Below are 24,030 nucleotides of genomic sequence, written 5' to 3' on the forward strand. Positions count from 1 at the left end.
AACTTGTCCTGATTAGTTGGTTGCCAGTTTACCATAGAGCACACATTATGTGCCATTCCATTAACCAACATGTTTTTGCAATGTGTGAGGAAGCAAAAGTGTGTGTGCGTGTGCGTGTGTGTGTGACACAACACCAACACACTCACTCACACAATACAAAGAGCTCCTCTTAATAAAAAAATGTCCGGTACTTGCTGCTGAATTCATGCTTTATATGTATGAGGGGCAAATGGTAAAAACAAGTAACAATATTTAATCTTCTAACACAAGTGGTTAATCCTATTGATAGTGGTTGAAATACATTCCACTGTTATTGTAACTGAGACAATGCTCATCATGGTTATAAATACAAATGTCTAATTTATTTTATTATTTTCCCCATATACCCAAAATGATTAATTAACGTATCATCATCGATCACCATAATCCTTGTGCATGTTTTTGTTAAGTTCTCGTACAGTACGTGTGTTTAGTTTTTCTCTCTTGGTCGTAATTTTCCTGGTAGTATTTTTCCAACCAGTTTTCCATTCACTAAAATTGTTGGGTGTCTCATTTTAGCTGTGCTTGCGGGCTTAACCCGTAAACTGCACAATTGTGTAAATAGTTTTATTGGAACGTGGGTCTTAAGTAAAAGGATATTGTAATTGTTATTAGTGAGCCTTGAACTTGCTGTCTGTTTTAATATTCATACTGGTAATTAATCGTACACGTACTTGAAGAACGGCTCCTTATATTGCTGATATTATTGCTTTCTAAAATGTAATTTTATTTCATATATTCGCATTGGCTATCTCGAGCAGCTAACGTTAAACTAGCAGCTAATGCGATTGCTAGCTGTGCTCTAAAACGTCGTCGTAACGTGAGCTCAGTTTATATAATCTTTTTCTTGTCTTTTTTTAAATTCACTATCTACAGCGGTGGGAAAGTTGACTTTATTGCTATGGAACGGTGCCCCACTTTCAAGTCAAAGAACTGATCAAAGAAAGTGCGGACGTGATCGACGCAGAGTCGCCGAAGAATGGCATGCACGTAACCATGGCAACACGAAACGTTACAAAGACGTCTTTGACAACACGTGACATAAACAGCGTTCACCATCAAGTTTCTTCTTTGCGGTTACTTCTGTATTAGTCATCTACATGTGCAGGTTGAATTCATCTGCTAACCAAATAATTTAGTTGTTATAGTCACTTGTGGTAAGTATTTACATAATTTTGGCAATTTGATCAAATAATTCATGGAGCCTTATGATGTTTGCATAAATATACATTATAAGGTACTACTTTTTGCACTAATGCATACTAAACCTCATCAACATTTGAATGTTGGAGCAAATAGTTGATGTTGTAATATAACATTTAGTAGTAGGCCTATGTATTCAGTATTGTTTAAAATAATGAATTGTACTCAGTATGAAACCGTGTTTATTTCTAATTAAAATGGAATGAATGAATTAGAGATGATCTGATTACTACCCAAAGAAGCAAAGTGTATGTGCTTTATAGTGTTAAAATGACTGGATTCTTGAAAATGCTTGAATCCTCTTAGTTTTAGAAAACAATTTTAGAAAACAATGTTGTTTTAACATATGAGAGTAAAATCAGTCTAACTGTATGAAATCTTTTATTACTAGTTACAGTAAAAAAATAAAATAAAATAAAAGGGAATTTGACTTAGAAGGAAAGCAGCAGTAATTCAAAATGTGTGTGTAAGATCTTAGTGTTGCTGCCATATTAGTTTGTTTTATACAGCAGAACCTCTAATATTCAACCCGGTTCTTTTAGTGACACTGTTCATATTTTAAAATGGTTCACTGCCTTTCACTTTGACTGCCATTAACTGCTATAGCTATCGAGTATCCATGTTATCTGGGAGGGCTAGCAGTGAATTAGTTTTAAGTAATGAAAATATCAATAATTTGGTCCACATTAAACTATGTCCATCGTAAAACCTTAATTATTAAGATTGATTTAGCATTTTAACACTGCTGCTGACCACCCACCCCTTCCCCCCACCCCCATTTTAAAATGTGATACAAGTGTTAACATTTGTTAACAGCTGTATAGTATAACTTGAAAATGAAATGTATGCGTTTCAGGAATCTCACTTTTTGCACTAAAATGGAACCATTGCCAAAGGGGGCTTGTGTGGACGAGATGAAATGGTACGAGCTCCTCACTCCGCTCTATGAGCCCCTGGAAGAGATGGGCCACCTGTGCAACGCTCGTCCCCCTCCCCCCACACCCAGCGACCCCGCCGACATGCCGCTCGACAATCTCCCCATGTTTACAGGAAGTCAGTACCCAGGGTCGGGTGACTGCTTTATCCGGGGAGACAATCTGATGAACATGAACTACAGAGCACCGCTGCATTTGGGTTACATGCAGCAGGCTCACCTGAATATTGGCCCAGTTGGTGATGTCACCAAGCAGGTGAGCATCCATCCAGCCAAGAGGATTTGCAATGAAAACACTTTTCAGTGGAGGAAACTTCAAAGGAATCAAGTTTTTAATTCATATAGTAATAGAATATCAGGAATGCATCACAAAAGTTCAAAATAAATTTTATTGAATGAAAACATTTTTTAATCCCAGAAGACCCCTTACCTTCCAATAGTTATACAGTCCACCCCGCATAGTCAAGTTTAGCACCCATAGATTTGCATATTTGATTTAAAAACAATACAAAAAAATCAATATTTGTCAATATGTTTTTCACATTATTTGCACTCGGTCTGGAGCTCCATGTAAGTCTTGTCTCGTCGAGTGAGGCACATATGTACAGGCCCGCAAAACCTGAGTATGACCCAAAGAACACAATCCCAGTCAAGCGTGCAACTGGAAATGTTCTTTCAGAAATGCCTCCTTGCTACTCTTAAAGATGAGACTTGTGCAGTGTGTGACTAACGGTACTAGATGTCCTATATGGCGAGATTCCCCACACCTTCACCTTGGCTGTGGTTTTCTGTAGTTCATCCGGAGTGATCATGGGCCTCTTGGCTGCATGTCTGATCAATGCTCTTCTTGTTTGGGCTGAAAATAGAGAGACGGCTGGGTTTTGGTAGGTTAGCAGTGGTCTGGTACTCTTCTCCATTTCAATATGGCTGCACTGAGGGAAAAGGGGGTGAATAATTTCACATGCTCTACTTTTCATTTATATAAAAAATTATATACAATTCATTCCACTTCATGACTACTTATTTTATATATTTGCCAGAAGCCTTAAATGTGGCAAACAGTCAGCTAATACTTTCGAGAAAGTTGGTAACTCCCATGCTAAAAGCAAAACGACAAAATATGCTCTACAATTCAGTTGAAAGGGGCCGCTAATTGGGTTGTTTGAAAAATATATACACTGTTTTTAAATGTTACATCTCCACTCTTTTCACAGTATATGAACTATCAGCACCCACCCTATGAGTGGCCTGTCAATCACCCGCATGCTCCTCCTCCTCCGGTAAGAAACCTACCACCCACCCACAAACATGCTAGCTAACCCGTGACAGGCAGTAGGTTCCACTGTGGTACAAGTCAGCACTAGAAAAGCAAGTTTTAGTTTGGCTCTCAGATTAGATAACAGTTCTTTAAATTCTTTAAAGTTCGTTAAGCGTCAATGAACACAAATTAACTTGAGCAGAAATGTTCCGGATGTGTCACAGATACTTGTAGTATTTGTATAATTTGCGTACTGCCACCTGATGGGGACACGGCGCCATTGCAGCTAATCTGTGTCTGGGGTTTTGTGTGTGTGTCTCCAGCAGTTCCATGAAGAAGCTATGATGGTACTGCCAGAGGGTGCAAAGTTACCTCCTACTGAAATGCCGTAAGTAACACCTCACCACATGCAGGCACAACTCAATACATTGGAATATTGTGTGGGAAATGTAATTGGTTGACTATATCACTTGCCCCCCAAAGTCTGTTGGCATCAGCTCCAGCCACCTGAATGAGGTGCTATGGAAATGGGATATGTGGATTCAAATTTTATTTTGTTATTGTTTGAAGTTTGTCAGCATTTTTTGTGGGAATATTTTGTGTTTACAAAAAAACAAAAAATCTCAAATGCATTTCAATGGCCGTCAATTATATGTGTATTTTTGCTGCGTTTGGGCCAGCCTGATCCCTATCGCCTGCGAATGATGTAGAAATAGATCAGAATTAACCTTCTCGAAAGTATTTTTCCAGTCTTGAATTCCTCAAATTAATATACCTATTTGATGTTTTGAATGTATGTCAAGATACTTATTGAAATAAACCGACATCAAAAGTCTTTTGTCTTTCTTGATAAAGGAGCCATACGGATCCTATCTCCCCCACAAGAAAGGTCCCGACATCCAAGTATGTTTAAAGAAAAACATAATTTCATGTCCTGTTTGTTTAGATTCAAATTAGAAACGTGATCACCCCCCCCCCCCCTTTTTTTTTTCCACTAGAAAAAGGAAACGTGAAGGCCAGGAGGATGAAGATAAGGTGTACATTAAAAAGCCACCTAACGCGTTTATGATATTCCGGAAGGAGCAGAGGGAAAATGTTATGGCGCAGTTGAACATCCGTGACAGTGCTGTGGCCAATAAGGTCTTGGGTCACATGGTGAGTATGTAGCCTACCATACTTTAGGCTCCAAAATGTGAAGCTTCATGCATAGTTATCTGATGTCAATCTGGAGATTGTTGAGTGACAAAAAAAGTATGTGTTGGCATGTCAACAGTGGAAATCACTGTCAGAGAAGGAGCAGGAGAAGTATTACCAGCTCGCCGATGCTGAAAAACGCCTCCACACCCAACTGCATCCTAACTGGTCCTGCACAGACAATTACGTAAGTCCAGCCACCGTGGACATGTATCAGCAGCAGGCGAGTGTAGTTGTGTTACCCACTGCGTGTGTGTTGTCAGGGCCGGAAGAGAAGAAAGCAGAGGAGCAGAGTGGCTCCCTAGGAAAATCTACCAAACCAACTGCTGAGGCTCCTACTGTCACTTGACATACTGTTCTAGTGTTTGACTTTGTCACAAGTCATTTGAAGCTCTATTGAGAAGATATCGACTGAGCTGGAAAGTGCTCAGCAAGTTCATTAATTTTAAACAGGGACTAAATAAACCTCGTTGTTATGAGAGGGAACAAAAGGGCATTTTTAGTCATGTTATGTTATTTGTGCAATGATAGCTTTTACACAGTGCTTCGTTATCGGTTCTCGTACTGTCGCCACTATTGTTGTGTGAGCGAATGATCTCCAAAGAAAGTGAACAAGCTTTTAAATAAGCTTAATGTCCACATTTCAATGAATAAATTTATACATTTATGAAAACTATTCTGACTGGAATCATCTTTATTTTGAATTGCTGGCATTTTTGTTTTGTTCCCTCACCAGCATGTGTGCTTCTTACGGCGCCCCCTCTCAACATTAGTTGGCACTACAATGCATTTAAGGTGCAGTATTTTGAAGTCATCTAAAAAGGATAAAAAGGATTCTGAGCCATTTTCAGCAGTAAAAGGTTAATATTTGGTCCAGAATTAATTTTATAACCACTATTTTTCATGCACAATTAATACCTTTAAATACAAATTTTTCCATTTGCTGTCGACTGAAGATGACATCACCTGTGCTGAGAAAGGAAACGACCAATCATGGCTCAGTTTGCTGACCAAACTCAGAAACCAGGTGAGATATGATTGGTCGTTACCTACTTCCTCAGCACAGGTGATGTCATCTTCAGTTGACAGCAAGTGGAAAAAAGTTTTTATAAAAAGGGATACTTGACTCATTTTCATATTTTGTACAGAATTAATTTGAAATTTTCTTGTACAATTAACACTATTTTTTCCACTTACGTAACAACCAATCATGGCTCACCTGTTTTCTGTGTTTGGTCAGCAAACTGAGCCATGATTAGTCGTTACCTATTTCCTCAGCACAGGTGATGCCATCTTCAGTCAAAAGCAAGTGGGGAAATTTGTCTTTAAAATCATGAAGTTATCACATTATAGACAAAATGTTATCTTCTTACTGTTGTAAATGGCTCAGTGAGTCAAGTTTCCCTTAAAGGTATTATACAAATAAATGAAGCTATCAAATGATGCTGCATTCGAGGACGGTCGGAAGTCGGATATATCGAGTTGGTGTTAGTTCCGACCGGAAAGCATTTGAGGCTAAAGTAAACAATGAAAATGGTGAACAGTGATAGTTTTTTTTATTTTGGTCCTCAAAACACATTTTGACCTCCAGCAAACTTGCCTTCTCGCAATTTTGCTTCATTTGTTTTCATACAGTTTAGTAGTTCATCGTATCATTTCATGCAGGAAAATAGCGGCATACTGTCACGTATGTTGTGTTACGTAGAGTTATGTCGAATATTTATGAATGTAGAAAGCTATCTAGTTTTATACTCGAATAAATTGTGTTTTACCATTCACGGTCTGTGTTTCCAAAGAAGCCACCATTGTAGAGTGACGTCACATAGACTTCGCAAGTGGAATTTCCTGGTTTGAACTCGGAAAAGTCCGACTTCCGACAATCTAACTTTTTACTGTTGAAAATGGCTCAATGAGTCAAGTATCCTTTTAACGTACATGTCATACATAATATTGAGGGCCTCAGACTGCCTTTGTATTGAAAACAAGCACAACCCTCTTTCAAAAAATATCCTCTTTAAAAAAAATGATTGGTTTATTAATATTGTTTGTACATAGCAAACACTAAGAGCAGCAGAGGATCATGTGTGTAGAGCAGCAGAGAGCAAAGGCAGGCCATTTTTCTCTTCATTTGGGCTGCACCAGTTCATATGACCAGCTTTTTACCAGTAACTTGACATTTACTCCTCAACAAAATCAAAGACATAATAAAAAAAATCCTTCCCGTTGCTCACACTTGGCAAGTGATAAATTAATATGAATATTTGGATGGTGTTCAGTTCATGTCATAAAAATTGAAGTTCCTTCCATTTGGCAACACTTTCCCACCCTGCCTCTCAAAGGTCAACTGAAATGAGATTTTTCCCTCTACTCAACTAACTGCCCCCTTGGGTAAACAGTTTAAAAGTGCCATAAGGTGTTCGACCCCCCCTCCCCCCAATCCCTTCCCATTTGCTTAAAAAATGCTCTCAATGCCTTTTCAGAGGTCTGTTCGCCAATGAGAATAATTTTAACTTTACAATATTGTTTATACAAGAATGAATGCAGATTATTACATTATATACACTTTAAAGTCAAAGACAAAGGTCCATTTGTCCTCTGCTTGGATTTGCGTTCCTCAGTTTCACTGCATGTGCCGTGAGCCACAATGTCCACTAAGTCCATAGTTGTGTGGTCAACAGTGTGTGTGCTGGAAAGTCCGAAAGTCACTCTTCATCCGTACACACCTGAAGCAAGACGGGAGATAAGATTACGTGAGGTGAGTAAAGCGCCAAAGTGGCAAGGACATTTGTTAAAACGGGATTCAATGATGGGACAATATGTCATTATATAGTGGCTGTGTATGTTTACGTAACTAGCAAATAAATATTTCCACTATTTGAGGAAATACTATGTGACATTGAGGCCCACTGACCTTAACAAAGGGGTGGTCGAGCAGTGCGCTGGCTGTCCACCGTCGTTTTGGTTCGCTCTCCAAACAGTGGCCCAGGAAGTCCTTGCCCTCTCTGCTCAGCTTCTCGGGGATGGGGGGCTTATGGCCCATGCCCACTTTGTACATGATCTGAAAGTTGTGCTCATACTCGTGCCACGGTCTCTGCACATGAAGAAAAAAAAAGAGGGAGATGGATTAGAATTTAGAAATCACACATTGAAAGTGAAGTCAAACCCAATAAATGCCTTGACAAGAAAAACGCTATTTTGATGAATATTTGCATTTGTGTTCAGCAGCAAAGTCCACCTGTTTTTAGCCATCTCAAGGGGCGGCCATTTTGCCACTTGCTGTCGACTGAAAATAACAAAATTGTTGCTCATTGAGTAACTGGGATGTCATTTTCAGTCAAAAGCAAGAGGCAAAATGGCCGCCACACTGAGATGGACAAAAACGGGTGGATTTTGCTCTTTACTCATATTCCAAACGCAATATTAGTCAGAATGTGTTTAGACTTGTGGGCCACATACAACATATTGTAAAAAAAAAAAAAAATAATAATAATAATAATAAAAAAATGAATTGGGGCTGACTTATATTGCAAATACGATATTACCTGCTTGAAATCCCTGAAAGAATTGCATGAGGGCTACAATATGATGTGGTTTAATCATAGAAGTACAACTACGCCCTCTAGTGGCTGTGAAGCACATGGAAGCCATTTAACCACAAAGTACAAATTTTTTGGGATTGGTTCTCACCTTTCCTGTGACCATCTCAATGAGGACACAGCCTAAACTCCAGATGTCTGCCGCCCTGCCATGACCTTCCCCCTTTGCTCTAGTGATGACCTCAGGTGCCATGTATGCTGTATGAGGTGAGGTGGAAAAAATGCGAAACAGGTTTAACTGGAGATTACAGCATATAGCAGAAATATAATCAACGGCCATAACAACAACAACGCGCTTCATTAATCGTAGTATTTAAAGTTAAGATGTGGCCTTACCGGCTGTCCCCAGGGTGCTGTTGACCTCGCCCGGCATGGTCTGAGTGTTGTTTCTTAACTTGACAGAGCAGCCAAAATCACCCAGTTTGATGAGGCCAGAAGACGTCAAAAAGATGTTGGCTCCTGATAAAAGTGCCGTTGTTAGGAAGAGAACAAGACAGAAAGGTGCGCTAAAGACGTTTTGGATCCTGACCCTTGATGTCTCTGTGGACAATGCCGTGTTCATGGAGGACATTGATGGCGGTGGTGATTTGTTTGCTGTACAGCCTGATGACGTGCTCCTGCAGACCAAGTCTGGAAACTTCCTCCAACGTGCCCTCGTCACAGTACTCCATGAAGATGTACATTTCCTCCTGACGGGTGATACCCAAGCTGGTTTTAGCAAACAAACAGTAGCTGACAGAGGGAGGAGTGGCGAGGAACAACCAAGGCTTACCCTGTGGAGCTCCACTCCAAAGTATCGCACCAGGTTCGGGTGCTTGATGCCTTCAAAGATTTTCAGCTCGTCTGCCGTCTCCTTGATTGTTTTGTGATCGTTTGGCTGGAATCTGATCTGCAGACACAAGGAGAAAAAAAGAATGTGTCTTTGTTCTTGTTTTTTTTTTTTTCTTTTTTTCCTTTTTAAGAGCTCAGTATTGTTCATTCGGAAATGTCATCATCATTGCTATTTTTTTTTCTTTTTTTTTTTAAATATATATATATATATACATAAATATATATATATATATATATATATATATATACATATATATATATATATATACATATATATATATATATATACATATATATATATATATATACATATATATATATATATATATATACATATATATACATATATATATACATACATATATATATATATACATATATATATATATACATATATATATATATACATATATATACATATATATATATATATATACATATATATATATATATATACATATATATATATATACATATATATATATATATACATATATATATATATATATACATATATATATATATATATATATATATATATATATATATATACATATATATATATATATATATATATATATATATATATATACATATATATATATATATATATATATATATATATATATACATATATATATATATATATATATATATATATATATATATATATATATTTTTTTTTTTGTGTGTGTGGGTGAGTATGTGTATGTGCGTGCGTGCGTGCGTGCGTGCGTGCGTGCGTGCGTGCGTGTGTGTATTTGTTAGCTCACCAGAAAACCTATTAGAAAAAAATCTCATACCGTTCACCTAAATCGAACACCAGGAGACTCGAGGGGACCGAAGAAAACCAAGGAAGGTGAAATCCAGCACCGACCAGACACCCCCCACCAGAACTCCTCCCCAGCCCAAGAAACATCCAGACCCCAACAAATCCAAAAAACATAAAATCAGGGAGGCCTCAAGAGACCAAAGGAGAGACCGAGAAAAGGAAGGAAGGACAGACGAAGCCGCGTGAGATCCGCAGACACCAGCCTCCACCGATTCAATAACCTGAGGAGGAAACAGATTGTGTCTGAGTTTCGGTAGATGCTGGTGTGGTGGATCTGGCATGCATGAAAATCTCCACCAAAGAGGGGAGCCGTCGACCCCCGCCGGAACAGAGCAAGCGCAACACCTCAGGGCCCCCCAGGCCGCGGCAGCGCCAAAGGACGACCCCCGGGCCCCGCCAGGGCCACCGGCCGGAGAGCAAACCCAGGAGCAGGAGCGCCCCCCGCCCCAACACGGCCCGCGCCCCCGGCCCAACGCAGCAGGACGGGGCACTGCAGGCCCACCAGGCACCCCACCGGCCCCCAACACCCCCCCCCCCCATCCACCCCCGCCACCCACCCCAACCCAGCCCCAGCCGCCCCCATCCCCCAGACACCCCCCACCCCCAGCACCCCCCCACCCCGCAACCCCCACCACCACCCCCCCCAACAAAGCCGCCCCCCCCCCGACCAACCGGCAGCCCCCCAACCCCCGACCCCCAGCCCCCGGGGACCACCCGCACCCAGGCACCGGCGCCGAAGAGGGGCCGGACAGCGGAGCTGAGAGGGCAGCCGTGCCCACCCCACCCCCCGCCGTGTGGAAGGACGGAACACCGGGGGCAGAAGGGGGAGATGGGGGCACCGGAGGGCGGCCGACACCCCCGAACCCCAGGCCCAGCGGGGGAAGGCCCCGGTCGTCACCCCAGCGTTCTTTGTGAAAATTAACCCCTGTTACTGAGTCCGCCAGCTCGCGGACTGGCGAACTCTACCCCTAAACCGTGAATGTGACCCCACCCAGTGTATATACAAGTGTGTGTGTGTGGTGCATTAAAATTAGGAGCAGGTGAACCGGAGCCGATGGAAATTATATTCCCACGCTCCGATCCACCCGCCACCCAAGCATGTTGCTGAGTGTATGTGGTGCATTAAAAAAAAAGAAGATAGGGCGGGGGGGGGGGGGGTGGCGACACGGACAGGGGACCGCAGCACTGCTCTATACTGCGGCCCCCAACCGATGGCACCCCCACAAGCCCCCCCCCCCCCACAAGTTGTGTGGTGTATTAAAATTGGAGGGGAGTTGTAGGGTGAAGACGGTGTTTCCACCCTACCCCACCCCCCAAAGTGTGTTATGTGCCCTACATGTCTATAAAAGTGTATTGTGCAAACCTAGTGTAGTGAGTTAAGAGGTGTGACCAGCGGGCCCCCCCCCCAACCGGGCGGGGGCAGGAGGCGCACCGGCCCACCAAGCCCCCACCCACCCCACCAGGACCCCGGCGGGCATATGGGACCCGTCCGGCGGGGCGATAGGGCTCGCCCCCCGGATACTGGGTCCCGCCCGAGGTGTCAGGACGCCCACCGGAGCGGGGCGGGCACGACACCAAACCCCAGCCACCCCCGCCGGCCCCCATAGCACCGAGACCCGGGCCATGGATGGAGCCCCCGGCCCAGGGGAGGGGAAGGAAGGCGTACCGGGGAAGGGGAAGGGAGGAGGGAAGGGGACGACAAGAAGGGCAGGGGGCAGCGGCAGGGACGCAAGGAGAGGGGGAGAGGAGGAGGAAGGGCGACGAGAGAGAGGGGGGACAGGGTCTTTGTTCTTGTTGTTGAAACGTTAAGTCAAATGATATGTTATGTGTTCTCAGGGTCCACTGTAAAAAAAAAAAAGAACTTTAGCGCTGCGTGTCAGTAGGCACTACCTAGGCTACAAACCTCTTTCATGGCCATGAGTTCTCCAGTGTCAACGTTGATGCAGGTGTACACTTTCCCATACTGGCCTTCACCTGTTGGCAAAAACACATCAGACGTGCACCATAATCGGAATTTAGAGTTATGTTTATTGATCGAGTGTGTTAAAACTAGGGGTGTCAGACGATTAAAGTTTTTAATCGTAATTAATCGCAATAGTTAACTCACGATGACAATAATTTCTGGACTATAAGGCGCACCTGACTATAATCCACGCTAGCTAAATTTGGGGAGTACTCGAGTTTGTTACACATATAAGCCGCCCCCGACAGCTGCTGTTTTAATGTTATCGCACCGGGTTCCCACTACTTTCTTTTCCATAATGAGGGCGCAAATTGTCTCGCTCTCGTTCTGTCTCTTACTGTATTTGGGCTCACTGACGCTCTGCCTAACGCTCTTGCGCTTCCTTTATAGTGCGCCCCCTTGTGATCTAATGGATAAGCCGCAGGGTCGAATGCAAGTGAAAAAAGTAGCGGCTTATAGTCCAGAAATGACTGTAATCACACATTTTATATTTGTTCTAAATGTACAATAAAAAAAAAGTTTTTATACTCTTGTTAACATAAGTGGAAAAAAATGTAAACTAATAGAAATATGACTGCATCTTTTAGTCATTGATACAGTAATTTCATAACTCATAAAATTGTGTTAAAATTAAAAGATGCACTGTACTGTAAAAAAAAACAAGTGTGGTATTGATTTGTTAATTTTTCTGCCACTAGATGGCGTAATTGTATTTGTAAGACGGTAACAGCTTAGTGCATGTTTCTTTTCATATTAAGAGCTATCTAATTATTAACATGATGTAACTTGTGAAATTCTGCACATTTTTTAAAACTGTCAAATACAACTTGACCTTGGGCGGTGCAATTAATTAAAATTCAATTTTAATTTCAATTATTACATTCCACAATTACAAAATCAACATAATCGTAAAAAAGAAGATTATTAATACTAATTTTGAGTTATTTGAGTTGTTTGAATTTATACATTTGCACATTTTATTTCAAAAAAATATATATAATAATTTGTTTCATCCAAAAGGAACTTGCATATTTATAGTGTATTTAAGAATTTTATTTGTCTTAATATAACGTTTAAACATTTTCTTGTTTTGTACCAAAAAATAAACGATCGTGATTAACATTTTGTTAATAATCAAGCAGCCCTAACTTGACCCCAGTCTCAACAAATATATGCATTATTATTAAATTTATTACTGCTAAATTTTGACGTGGACGTGTCTGCTGTGTTACAACTGGAATTCCCCCTGTACAGGCTTTTCAAGTAAGGGGCGGTCATTAATCACGCGTTTAAAAAAATTATCGTTGTTAAAGGAACTTTAAATTAACTCAAAATGAACGCACTAATTTTGAAAAGAACAACGGTTCTCACCGATCTTGTTTCCCCTCTGCCACTTGAAAGTGACCTTCCTGAGGCCGACGTGCATCACGTTGTCGTAAGACTTGGGCGTGTGACACACTTGGCCGATGATGTTGCGCTGTTTCATAACGGCATAGCGGTTGTCCTCAAACTTGCGGATGGACCGCCGGACGGCCTCCATCGGGCTCTGCCGGGCTGCAGAGTCTGACGTAAAGAAGAACACAAATGAAGTCAAAAAGATATGATGTGACATCTCTACTCATTACTCTCAACTCAAAATTCACAGGCACATCTCTACTCACGTCTACTTTAACTTCTAAAAATATCAAAACAATTACCACAGTATTTTGGATTATGTGGGCATTAAGACGACTTCTCACCATACATTTGTAAACAGGTAAACGTATGTCTTGTTTTCTGAAGAATATTTAAATCTACTACACTGCTGTATTTTATGCTTGGTCATGATTGTGTTTGGATTGCAAATAATTTTTTTATAGGTGGTACTTGGTGTAAAAAGTTTGAGGAAAAACTGGCCCATACAAGCACATGCCATAATTCAGTTCACCTTTGGATTGGCTGATGAAGGTGCGGAGCTCCCAGCTCATGCGCATGGTGCTATTGGATTCTCCCTTTGGATAAGACGGTTCTGTTGGAAAACAGTGTGGAATTAAATATTTAAGGAATAAAGCAGCATGACGTGACCAGTGTCAACCTATGAGCGCGCCCACCTTCTCTGTCCTCTGTGGGGCTTGAATGGCGGCTCAGCGACTTGAAATTCAACTCTGCTGCAACGGTTGACAGGCGGTCGTTCTCGTGGAAACTGGATACCCTGCCAGGACACGGTAGACATTATAAATTATTATTATTATTTTTTTTAAGTATAACTTGGGATACAGTGAACCCCCGTTCTACTGTAGAAGCAATTGTTTTAAGGTATGTAATTACTGTAACATCTATGCTCATTTCTGTTAGCCTGATATGTTAGCATTAAGCTAGCTTGCTTTCATGAGATGGAAATGTGCTTTTGTTGAAGATTTTGGTGTTCATTTAAACAATGTATGACTCTCTTTAGTTTTCTATGTCCAGTACTTTTCAACTGAGCGTGACAAAGCCCAAAGCATATTTAGAGAATTGTGCGAGTCTGACATTAAATGAACAGGCGTGTGTTGTAACCTGTTTTAAAGTGTTTAAACCACATGGATGGGGTAAAACTTTTTTTTAATGTATAGGCGTCTCTATTGACGGCTTTTCACCTACTGCAGGCGTACCCTCCTCTGGGAGTTCACTGTACTTCCATTAATTTTCCAATCAAACAATGAATACATCCGTTACAGTATTTAGCAAATGCATACTTTTTCTCAGCATATAAGCTACAACCATTTGACACATGAAAGCAGCTGCGCACATGTTGTCCCTCAGCATTCAGCATGAAATCAGAAAATTAATAGCAGAGGCGGAGGTCTAGTGGCAGCACGTCACCAGCGTCAAAAGCAAGAGATTCGCATTGAAGCACTAAAAGCAGCCCATTCTTGTCCTTCACACACACAACGCAGCAGGCAGTTGCTTCCATTGACACAAAGTGACTTATGAGAACCTGATTGATTGTGGCATTGGGACGTACAAAAACAAACACCAATTAAAAGGTACTTTAAAAAAATCATCTTTGTACTGGATTAACTGATTTTCTGTATTGTGCATAGGCATTACGCACAAGCCCTAATTATATAATTAGTTGTCCATTTTCCAGGGCTACTAATAAAAAAGAGTGCATATTCAAATTTACTATATGTAGAAACTGAAGATTTTTTTTATTCACTTCCATTTTTCACAAATTCGTTGCATAAGTCCAGCAGCTCCTCTTATTTCAAAAGGTGTCATCACAAAAATGTCATTATTGCAATATGGAAATGTTACTTTCAGGAAACCACTTAAGTCAATTAACATTTTTTTAGGAAGGCAGCAAAATAACTACACCTTTTGTGTGAACGTGATGTTTGTCTTTTTTTGTTTTTCAATGTATAGAAATGCAAAGTGCTGTGAGTAGATTTTGGTTGAGAATTGTCTTGGCCTTTTGTTTTCTTTCTCGTGGCTGACCAGGGGAGAGGGGCTACCTGACGTCATTGGGGGTGCCGCCGGGAGCTTTGGCGTTTCCGTGTTCCCCCGGGCCCTGTGGGATGGGCCGAGGGCCGTTGGGGAAAAGCTGATTCCGGAGGTCGCAGGGGAGACTTCGAGAGCTGCGTGGTAAAAACAGACACACTGAAGAGCTCCACCTGGGAGGAGCCAGTTGTCTTCAGTCGGACGTGCGCGAACGTGAGTGTGGATATGTGGCTGGGTGCTTCACTCAAACACACTCACATGAGCACACACACACATGCTCCATTAGTAGTCATTAGAAGCAAAGGGAGCCAGAAGCAATGAAGCAATGGAGGAAAGAACAAAACCGTTTTCTTCAATGGGTGACTAACCACCAACCTGAACCCTTCAGCATTAGGGATGAAAAGATTTGGATTTGGTGGGTCACTGTGACAGCGAGGGACTTTAGGCCGAGGGCTACTTCTGGGTGCTGGAAATACAAACAAATGCAGAGATTAAAGCGGAAGTCAACACTTTTTTCGTTTTTGCAATAATATGTTCTATTCAGCCCCACTAGTCAAAATATGGTATTCTGGGTGATATTGTGTTCGTGGAATATGAGTAAGCTGCTAAATCCAGCCGTTTTTTCCCCAACTCAGGGGGCGGCCATTTTGCCACTTGCTGTTGACTGAAAATGCTATCAATGTTGCTCAGGTCTGAGGTAACAACCAATCACGGCTCAGCTTCAGAAAACAGGTGAGCTGTGATTGGTCGTTGCCTGAGCAACATTAATGTCATCTTCAGTCGACAGCAAGTAGCAAAATTGTGCTTCATAACTCATATTCCACAAATGTAATATTAATCAGAATGTCATGTTTAGACTAGTGAGGTTACATATAACATTATTGTCAATAAATGTTGAAGGTTGACTTAAATCCGGGAAAGGGACTTAGAGAGAAGCTCACGTGTGAAAAACCTCAGCATTCAGAGAAAGTTCCATTCATGATAAACTAAATAAACAAAACCAAATCAACCGCAAAGGCTGTAACTATATTTCTAAAATGTAAAATACGTCAAGAAAAAATAAAGCCATTGTGCAATTTTAATTTCCTTAACGGTAAGAAAACTTGTGATTCATAATGTATTGACTAGATTTATACAATATTAAATATTTCTATGTCTTGGTGAATCATCTTCACCTAAAGATCACTGCTAGGCAATGATGTCTTTGTAAATGACAATTGTATGTGCTCCCAGTGTCTGTGCACATCTTATGGCAATGCTTCATTTAATGGCAATGGTGGTCGGCTTTGTATCACATCACACACACACCATAGAACATAAAAACTCCTCCCCAAATGGAAGCAGCAGAAGTGGATTATTTTTATTATCTCACCCATGTAGTGGCCAGTGACCGGGCTATGAGGTTTGCCAATCACATGTCCGATGCATTCGTTCATCAACGCTTGTAAATTCTGCAGGGAGAAAACCAGTAGTCAATCCAGCAACATCATTTCAAGCGTGCTGAGATGATTAGTTCAAGAGATTTTCTTTTCTTGTTTACCAGGAAGTCATCCTCTGGTAATGCTGATATGAAGGCAGGTTCAATAGCTTGAAGAAAGTCAAAGCCTTGAGTGGCCCACCTGTGGAAACAAGTGGAAATATTGGAAACATTCAAATCTGATTCTATACAAAATCGGGAATTGCTTCTCAGTCAATTCAAGTCAATTCTTTAGCGGTTCTTTTTCGGTGGTCTAAATTGTGGCTTACATGCTGTCACAGTTGATGAGAAATTGGCTTGTACACAAGTTTTGTTTGGATATTAGACAATCTTATAAAAAGCATCACTGTGTGATATTATTATTACTGCACTGTTACTGTAAAACAGAGTAGCCGTGGGAGCATGTTACAAAACTAAAAAGAGCAAAAACTTAGAGACCATATTTTAACTAATAAATTGTATGATTCAAGTTGTCAAATGACATGGCAGATTTTGAATGGAAATGACAACTTTTCAATAAACATGTTAAAATTAAACCTCTAAGACAGTGTCAAACAAAACTGTATAATATTTGCAAATTTAGCACCGTCAGTTGTATTGGTCCTCATTAGATTAGATGTGTTGCTTAAAATTCCAAACATACCACACAGCAGGACAAATAATTAGTTTATGAGGGTGCATGGTGAGTTGGAAGTGTTTAAAGTTCAATGGAGATAGTGAATCTTGATACACCAGTAGGGCGGCTTATTTATAAATGCATTGCAAGTTTGTTGTGAGCGCCAACAGACATCAAGCAACACGCTGATACCAATTAATGGTTGCTGAGATCCACACAAAGGCTGGGTGACCTCTGTCCCCGTGCTATAAAAGAAGAAAGGTCATGACGTCACACACTCGTCGGAGTCTTACCTGGGCTTGGTGCCGCGACCACTCTCGCACTTAGTCAGGACGTACGTCATCCACTTTCGAGCAAAGGCTATGTAGCGCTCGCCGATCCTCTGCCTGTACTCCCCTGACATGAGGCGGACCACTTCCTTGTGGTACTGTGGACAACGACTCTTTATATTTAACGTGAAATATTATACAGCGCATCAATGAGGTCATAAAAAGATCACAATTCATTTCCTCAAATGCAACATTCTAGTCACCACTGCATATTTATTTGTACGCCTTTGTTGCTTTTTACCTCAAAGGCGAAGTTGTAGCCCTGGATCATGGCCTCTCTGTAATACTGCTGCAAAGTGGACGACTCGGACTCCTCCACCTCGGCCTTGATCTCCGATGTGAACATGTACTCCACTCGGTCGATGGCTAAGCTGATCTTAATGCAGAGCTGCAGGGCTTCGTCCTAAATGCACATGCACAAAAATAGACACAAAGGGGGAGAAATTAATTGCTACGTTTTATAATAGTAAGTATACAAGTACAGTTAAGTATAATTCATTTGTGTAATTACATGAAACGTTTACATTTATTGTTTTGATTTCAGCCCAATTGTTTGATCTATAATACAGTATGTCATCATGGACTACTACAGCGGTAGTATAATTCAGAGTTAAAATAAATGTTTATGGGAAGCACAAAAAAAAGCACCTCTGAAGTTACACGAAGATACAAGGTTCAAACAATAACATTTTTCTTTTACATACATACGGCCTGCTCTGCTCTTCAAAGTGGCCCACAGAGCACTCACATGGATCAGGAGGCCTGTAATATTTTTTGCAGAGCCATTTTTCCTAAATTTGGTTTAACCCTTTTATATCCATTTACCTAATTCATTATAAAAACAAAACACAAATTTAACATTACATTGTATTTAATCAACTAATTTGTTTATTACATAATGCCATTAAATACATTATAATTAGGGATGTTCAACACCATTTTTTTCAGACAGAAACCAGTACAAGTACTCAGCTCTTAAGTAGTCACCAATTCCAAGTACGAATACCACTAGTACTTTTGATACATAAAATTTCCACAAACAAAAAAATGACAGATACTTTTAAGGAAAGACCTATAATGTATATGCCAAATTAAAAAAAATTCCTCAAAGTCAAGCCAAAAATATTCTTTACAATAACATGTTCTATGCAGCCCCACTAGTCTAACCACGGTATTCCGATTAATATTGCATTTGTGGATTATGAATTAAGCAACAAAATTCAGCCGTTATCCATCTCAGGGGTCGGCCATCTTGCTGTTGACTGAAAATGAAATCACAGTTGTTCAGGGCTCAGGTAACGACCAATCACAGCTCCCCTGTTTTAGAGAGCTGAGCTGTGTTTGGTCATTACCGTTATACTTTAATCTATTTGATGATTCTAATTAATTCCAAGATTTTACTCAACTAAAAATGCTACAAGCTTTGTATAAAATAGTACATAAAAATGTGATTAATCGCGATTAATAATGTGTGATTAATTAGTTTTAAAAAATCCTTTGACAGCACTATAATGAAAATATTACTTTTTAAATCTCATCTACTAACAGCCAACCCCACCTCTCCATTGTGAAATCTAACAAAAAGTTTGCCCACCCCTGTAGTTTTATGCTCAGCCTGAGAGATTTGACTCGACGAGAGCGTGTATTTTGAGACTGAACTGTTGCCTCGGCATACGAGGAGCCGTGCAGATATGTGCGTATTTTGAAGATTGCGGTTATGTAAGCACCTTGAGCTCCTCCAGAGCGCTGGCGATAAGAGGCTGACTGGACGTTTGCTCGCGGCTGAGAGTGAGCACGTCCTCCATGGACTGCTGGACGGCCTTCCGCTGAGCCACCAGGTGAGCCGACTGCATCACGATCATGAGCATGTTCTCCACCTGAGGTCAAAATCGGGGATGATGAGGTCACGCTCAACCGCACAGATCAAGAATGCTTCGCGTACTTTCATGGCCCTGAGAGTGTCGACGATTTCCATTGTGGGAACCAGTTTGAGCTGCTCTCCGTCCCACTGGGCCCATTCCGAATCGATAATCAAGTCCCCTGCACGGTGCTTGCTCATGAGCAGGTAGGCCTCATCCTCCGCCATTTCGTCAGGCTCTTTGGAGCAGTCTTTTCCCGCGGCGGCATTAAGCAGCTGAAGGATGAGAGGCCGCTGAGCCAGCAAGCCGCAGGGAACGAACACCTGCAGCTCCTCCAGGCCAGGAATCTGGACCTGAGGTCCAGAAGACACAGAGGAACATGCTTCGACTTTCATGATAGACGGATTAGAAGGGACAAAAGGGAACGTAAACACACCTTCACATAGTTTCTTTTCTTCAGAGCTTCCAGGAGGGACGCCACTCCGTTAGTGATGTTGAAATCTGCGGCAACCTCCAAGTCCTGCAGCAAATATGGGGAGTCAAGACACACACGCTCGGCTTTTCAATTTAGACTAAATCCCACACTCACACATGCTACGCTGTTCAGTTCTAAGGCGACATTACAGCTTACCTTGCGCAGCATTTTGGCAAAGCCCAGCGCCTTGGACGCTCGTTCTCTGGCCTCATGAAACAGCTCTTTGAGTGACCGACTGGTCTCGATCACCGATCGCCTTGGAGGATTTTGAAAGTGACTTGTCATAATTGCCCAATTAAAAACCCAAACTGTCAAGATTATAACAGCCTGCACAAGCTAATGAGAGATCCACCAAAAGTTGTTTTCACAAAGTAAGAGTGCTCATTTTTTGAACGACCTCTCTGCAAAAAAAAAAAAGCATCCTGGAGGAGATATGGAGTCTTCAAGCTAGTGCTTAAGGAAATACAGTAAAGTGAGACGACAAAATGGATTTTTTTTTTTTAACAATTTCCTTCCATTGCTCATTATGGGGATTGTGTGGTGGCTCACCAACGGACGAACTAACAGCTGTTGGTAAACTACAGTAGTTTGTTTACCTTTTCAACTATGCAGCCAACGGCAGTGATGTCATGCGTGCTGTGATCGCAAGGTTACTAATTCAGCATCTCAGTGGCCTCATGTTCCTCAGTGGAGACTTGAGTCATGTTCCTGTCTCATCATCAATTTGGAGATACCGGAGGGAGGCAGTTTTTTTCTTCTTCTGTTGCTAGTCCCAAACTATTGAATGGCCTCCCGTTGCATATTAGGCAATCGCAATCCCTCTCACTGTCCATTTCTAAAACACACTTTTTTATCCTTCAGCTTTCAACACAACTCTCCTGAGATTCTGCCCATTTTTTTTAACTGTCTTATTTGTTTTTACTGTTTTAAACTTTTATGTTAACTGTCTTATTTGTTTTTACTGTTTTAAACTTTTATGTTGTCTAATTGTCTTAACGTTTTATGTTTGACTATGAGCACCCTGTTTCATCTTTTCAAAGTGCTCTAAAAAATAAAATGTAGCTGACTTGAAAGGGAATAAATCTGTGTGTCAAAGTGGAGGAAGCATAAAGCTCATATTGCCGTTCCTCTTCTGGGGAATCCGACCACGACGTGATACACATCGAGGTCACTGGTGAAATGGAAGGCAGTCAACATAAAGACTGACAACAAGGAGTGTGACTAGCTTTACGTTTATTGCATTGTTATTTAAAAAGGTATATTCTATAGACAAACATTTGTTTAGTATTTTTTAAACAACTCTTGTATTGGATCTCATTTTGATTGTACCTAATGTTGTGACCAGTGACGACAAGGTTAAAAAAACGCTTACCTGATCTCATCTGAGGCAGCGCTGTCGTCGGCACTTTCCCAGAACTCATTGCCGCTCTTTTGCAGGCCGGCATCAAGGAACTCTCCAGTGGATTTGAGCAGCATCCCAGCGATGTCACTTTAAAGGAAAAAAATAACTTGTCAAAGCCATGTGTATGACTAAGAGGCTTTGAATGAGGCCATGGAAGAGCGACGCTAACCAGAAAAGCTTCCCAGACTGGGCCTCCCCTCCACGGATGTACGGGGTGATATCTTTGGTAAAGTGCCACTCCTTCTCCAGTAGGTTCTTTAAGCTGTGAGAGGCCTGAGGCAGCTGCTGCAACATCTGGATCCAACTGTGCATGTAGTCAAAGTAAACCTGAAATACATACGCTCCAGTGGTCAGGACACTGACAATCATGCGTACTGAACATTTTCAACAGAGTAGGGAGGGGGGAGGTGATGCCGCTTACCACAAGCATCTTGTGCAGTTCTTCCTCAAATTCGTCAATGTTGGTGTTGGTCTGCAAGCCCTTAGCATCAGTGACCACTCCGCGCAACATGAACTGATAATACTGCTTCATGAGGAGACCCCCTTTGAGAACTTCCTTACACTCACGCACCAACTGCAAAATGTAAACATGAAGATGTTAGCACCTTTGAAAAGGAATGAAGCACATTGATTTATTTTCTTTCTTTTTTTTCCGACCGATGCCAATACAAGTATTCACTCTTTGGAGTAGGTACGCACAGATACCTTTATTTTTGATAGATAAAATTTAATTTAACACAATTGTGAAAAATTGTGAACAAAGGCCCTTCTTTATGACTCAGATGATCCGCCGATGTGTAAAGCTGTCAGAATAGCGCCTACTGCAATGGAGGACTTACTCAATGTTAATTTAATTTTTTTGCCTTGAGTTTGGTATTGCCAGCCACCACGAGTACCCGATACCTAAAAATAAGGTCGGTGTCGACCTGATATCTATAGTGACACTGACACGGAATGGCTGTGATTGATCACATTGGCTTGCCTGTTATCAGGGTGACTATAACTATAAACAACATGGTCAAAAATATTGGGACATCTAACCTTCACACAGACATGAAATGGTATTTGATTTAAAAAAAAAAGGGGGGGGGGGGTTTGTGTTTGAACACATTGGTCTCCTATTTGCAACAAAAAGAGTGCACTACGATACAGGCCCTGTTACTGACTGGCGACAGCAAGGAAGGAAGGAAGGAAGGAAGCAAGGAAGTGAGCAAGCAAGGAGGTAAGCAAGGAAGGTCTCGTTACCGAATGGCGACAGTAAGGAAAGAAGGAGACCTCTATACTCAATAGGGACAGGAAGGACGGAAGGACGAAAGCAAAGAAGGAAGGAAGGAAGGAAGCAAGCAAGGAAGGAAGCAAGCGAAGAAGGAAGCAAGCGAAGAAGGAAGGAAGAAAGCAAAGAAGGAAGCAAGGAAGGAAGGTCTCGTTACTGAATGGGGACAGCAAGGAAGGAAGGAGGCCTCTATACTAAATAGTGACAGGAAGGACGGAAGGACGAAAGGAAGGAAGGAAGGAAGGAAGCAAGCAAGCAAGGAAGCAAGCAAGCAAAGAAGGAAGGAAGAAAGCAAAAAAGGAAGCAAGGAAGGAAGGTCTCGTTACTGAATGGGGATAGCAAGGAAGGAAGGAGGCCTCTATACTAAATAGTGACAGGAAGGACGGAAGGACGAAAGGAAGGAAGGAAGAAAGGAAGGAAGGAAGGAAGGAAGGTAGGAATCAAGGAAGGAAGGAAGCAAGGAAGGAAGCAAGCAAGGAAGCAAGCAAGGAAGCAAGCAAGGAAGGAAGGAAGGTCTCGTTACCGAATGGTGGCAGCAAGGAAGGAAGGAGGCCTCTATACTAAATGGTGACAGGAAGGACGGAAGGAAGGACAGACAAATAGACGTGAGTGTTTAAGTTCCTTCTTGCCTGGTTGATACTGAGTAGAGAAGGTTCTCCAGCAGGTCTCTGCTCCAGTCTCAGCTTGAGGCACTCGTGGATGACATTGAGGAGGACTCTGCAGATCACCAGGAAGGCTGGCCGAAAGGATGGGAGGTCCATGTCCAGCAGATCCTCCCAGGACAACTGGTCCGTTCCGAGTTCTGGCTCAGCCGAACCGCTGCAGGAACCGTGGCGGGACAGCTCCGGAAGGTAGTCGTTGTATAGCATGGGGTCTGGGAAGTCTGCAAACTGCAAAAGGGTTGCAAAATAGTGTTCTTTTGGAGACGAGCAGTGTTGTGCTTGTGTAAAACGTAACTTTGGAAATTACAGCCAGAAGGTTCAACCTTGTTTTCATTGGACCATAACAAAATAACTCTAACACATATGGGAAAACGTGTTACAAAGGAATTATGGACAAGTAAAAAAAAAAAAAAAAAAAAAAAAAAAACTTCAGGCGTGTGCTAGATCACAATGGTAGTAGTTTTTTATTATCTATTCATTGTACCTTCATAAACCCTAAGGATACAATTCAGACATGAAAGTGGTGGCTATGTAGGAAGCGGTAAAGGTTAAGATTGGTTGGTTAAGATTGCTCCTTCTTGTCCTTTTCATGCACCCCACTGAATGCCATTATAGTTCAAACCAATTT

At 41.5% G+C, this 24,030-nt stretch overlaps 2 protein-coding genes across 5 annotated transcripts in view; one reads left to right on the forward strand and one right to left on the reverse strand.

The window, feature by feature from the left end:
* The first annotated feature begins 1,060 nt into the window (after positions 1-1,060).
* Positions 1,061-5,304, forward strand: LOC147163979 (transcription factor 7-like 1-D). 2 transcript variants are annotated; one of them, XM_086093237.1, is made up of 8 exons: positions 1,061-1,196; positions 2,099-2,432; positions 3,391-3,456; positions 3,758-3,822; positions 4,290-4,337; positions 4,433-4,589; positions 4,708-4,815; positions 4,892-5,304. In XM_086093237.1, exons 2-8 carry the CDS (start codon positions 2,121-2,123, stop codon positions 4,931-4,933), a joined length of 798 nt encoding a protein of 265 aa, XP_085949363.1. In that variant the 5' UTR covers positions 1,061-1,196; positions 2,099-2,120; the 3' UTR covers positions 4,934-5,304. The 2 variants fall into 2 exon arrangements, with proteins under 2 accessions (XP_085949363.1, XP_085949364.1); XM_086093238.1 differs by having other exon boundaries at positions 3,761-3,822.
* A 1,332-nt stretch (positions 5,305-6,636) lies between these two features.
* Positions 6,637-24,030, reverse strand: part of map3k4 (mitogen-activated protein kinase kinase kinase 4) — a 29,488-nt gene continuing 12,094 nt past the window's right edge. For 2 of the 3 annotated variants that reach the window (XM_086093479.1, XM_086093478.1), the window contains exons 4-27: positions 23,370-23,630; positions 21,889-22,041; positions 21,637-21,794; positions 21,438-21,554; positions 20,222-20,321; positions 20,027-20,110; positions 19,674-19,943; positions 19,459-19,608; positions 17,973-18,134; positions 17,696-17,829; positions 16,850-16,928; positions 16,682-16,760; positions 15,685-15,775; positions 15,324-15,446; positions 13,941-14,041; positions 13,778-13,858; positions 13,222-13,413; positions 11,791-11,861; positions 8,997-9,113; positions 8,754-8,913; positions 8,561-8,683; positions 8,316-8,422; positions 7,540-7,719; positions 6,637-7,351 (exon numbers count right to left, since the gene is read on the reverse strand). In XM_086093479.1, the coding sequence (XP_085949605.1) occupies positions 7,331-7,351; positions 7,540-7,719; positions 8,316-8,422; positions 8,561-8,683; positions 8,754-8,913; positions 8,997-9,113; positions 11,791-11,861; positions 13,222-13,413; positions 13,778-13,858; positions 13,941-14,041; positions 15,324-15,446; positions 15,685-15,775; positions 16,682-16,760; positions 16,850-16,928; positions 17,696-17,829; positions 17,973-18,134; positions 19,459-19,608; positions 19,674-19,943; positions 20,027-20,110; positions 20,222-20,321; positions 21,438-21,554; positions 21,637-21,794; positions 21,889-22,041; positions 23,370-23,630 (3,114 nt within the window). In that variant the 3' untranslated portion in view covers positions 6,637-7,330. The remainder of the gene's footprint in view (positions 7,352-7,539; positions 7,720-8,315; positions 8,423-8,560; positions 8,684-8,753; positions 8,914-8,996; positions 9,114-11,790; positions 11,862-13,221; positions 13,414-13,777; positions 13,859-13,940; positions 14,042-15,323; positions 15,447-15,684; positions 15,776-16,681; positions 16,761-16,849; positions 16,929-17,695; positions 17,830-17,972; positions 18,135-19,458; positions 19,609-19,673; positions 19,944-20,026; positions 20,111-20,221; positions 20,322-21,437; positions 21,555-21,636; positions 21,795-21,888; positions 22,042-23,369; positions 23,631-24,030) is intronic. The other variant, XM_086093477.1, reaches the window with a different exon arrangement.

The sequence above is a fragment of the Leptonotus elevatus genome, chromosome 13 (genome assembly GCF_054856555.1).
Source record: "Leptonotus elevatus isolate MCC_2025b chromosome 13, RoL_Lele_1.0, whole genome shotgun sequence".
Taxonomy (NCBI): Eukaryota; Metazoa; Chordata; class Actinopteri; order Syngnathiformes; family Syngnathidae; genus Leptonotus; species Leptonotus elevatus.

What these genes read in the sequence shown, in the direction of transcription:
- LOC147163979 (XM_086093237.1), top strand. Translation starts at nt 2,121, where the DNA reads ATGGAACCATTGCCAAAGGGGGCTTGTGTGGACGAGATGAAATGGTAC. An exon ending in AGAAAGGTCCCGACATCCAA is followed by an intron (nt 4,338 to 4,432) that starts GTATGTTTAAAG and finishes TTTTTCCACTAG; the next exon opens with AAAAAGGAAACGTGAAGGCC. An exon ending in GGTCCTGCACAGACAATTAC is followed by an intron (nt 4,816 to 4,891) that starts GTAAGTCCAGCC and finishes GTGTGTTGTCAG; the next exon opens with GGCCGGAAGAGAAGAAAGCA.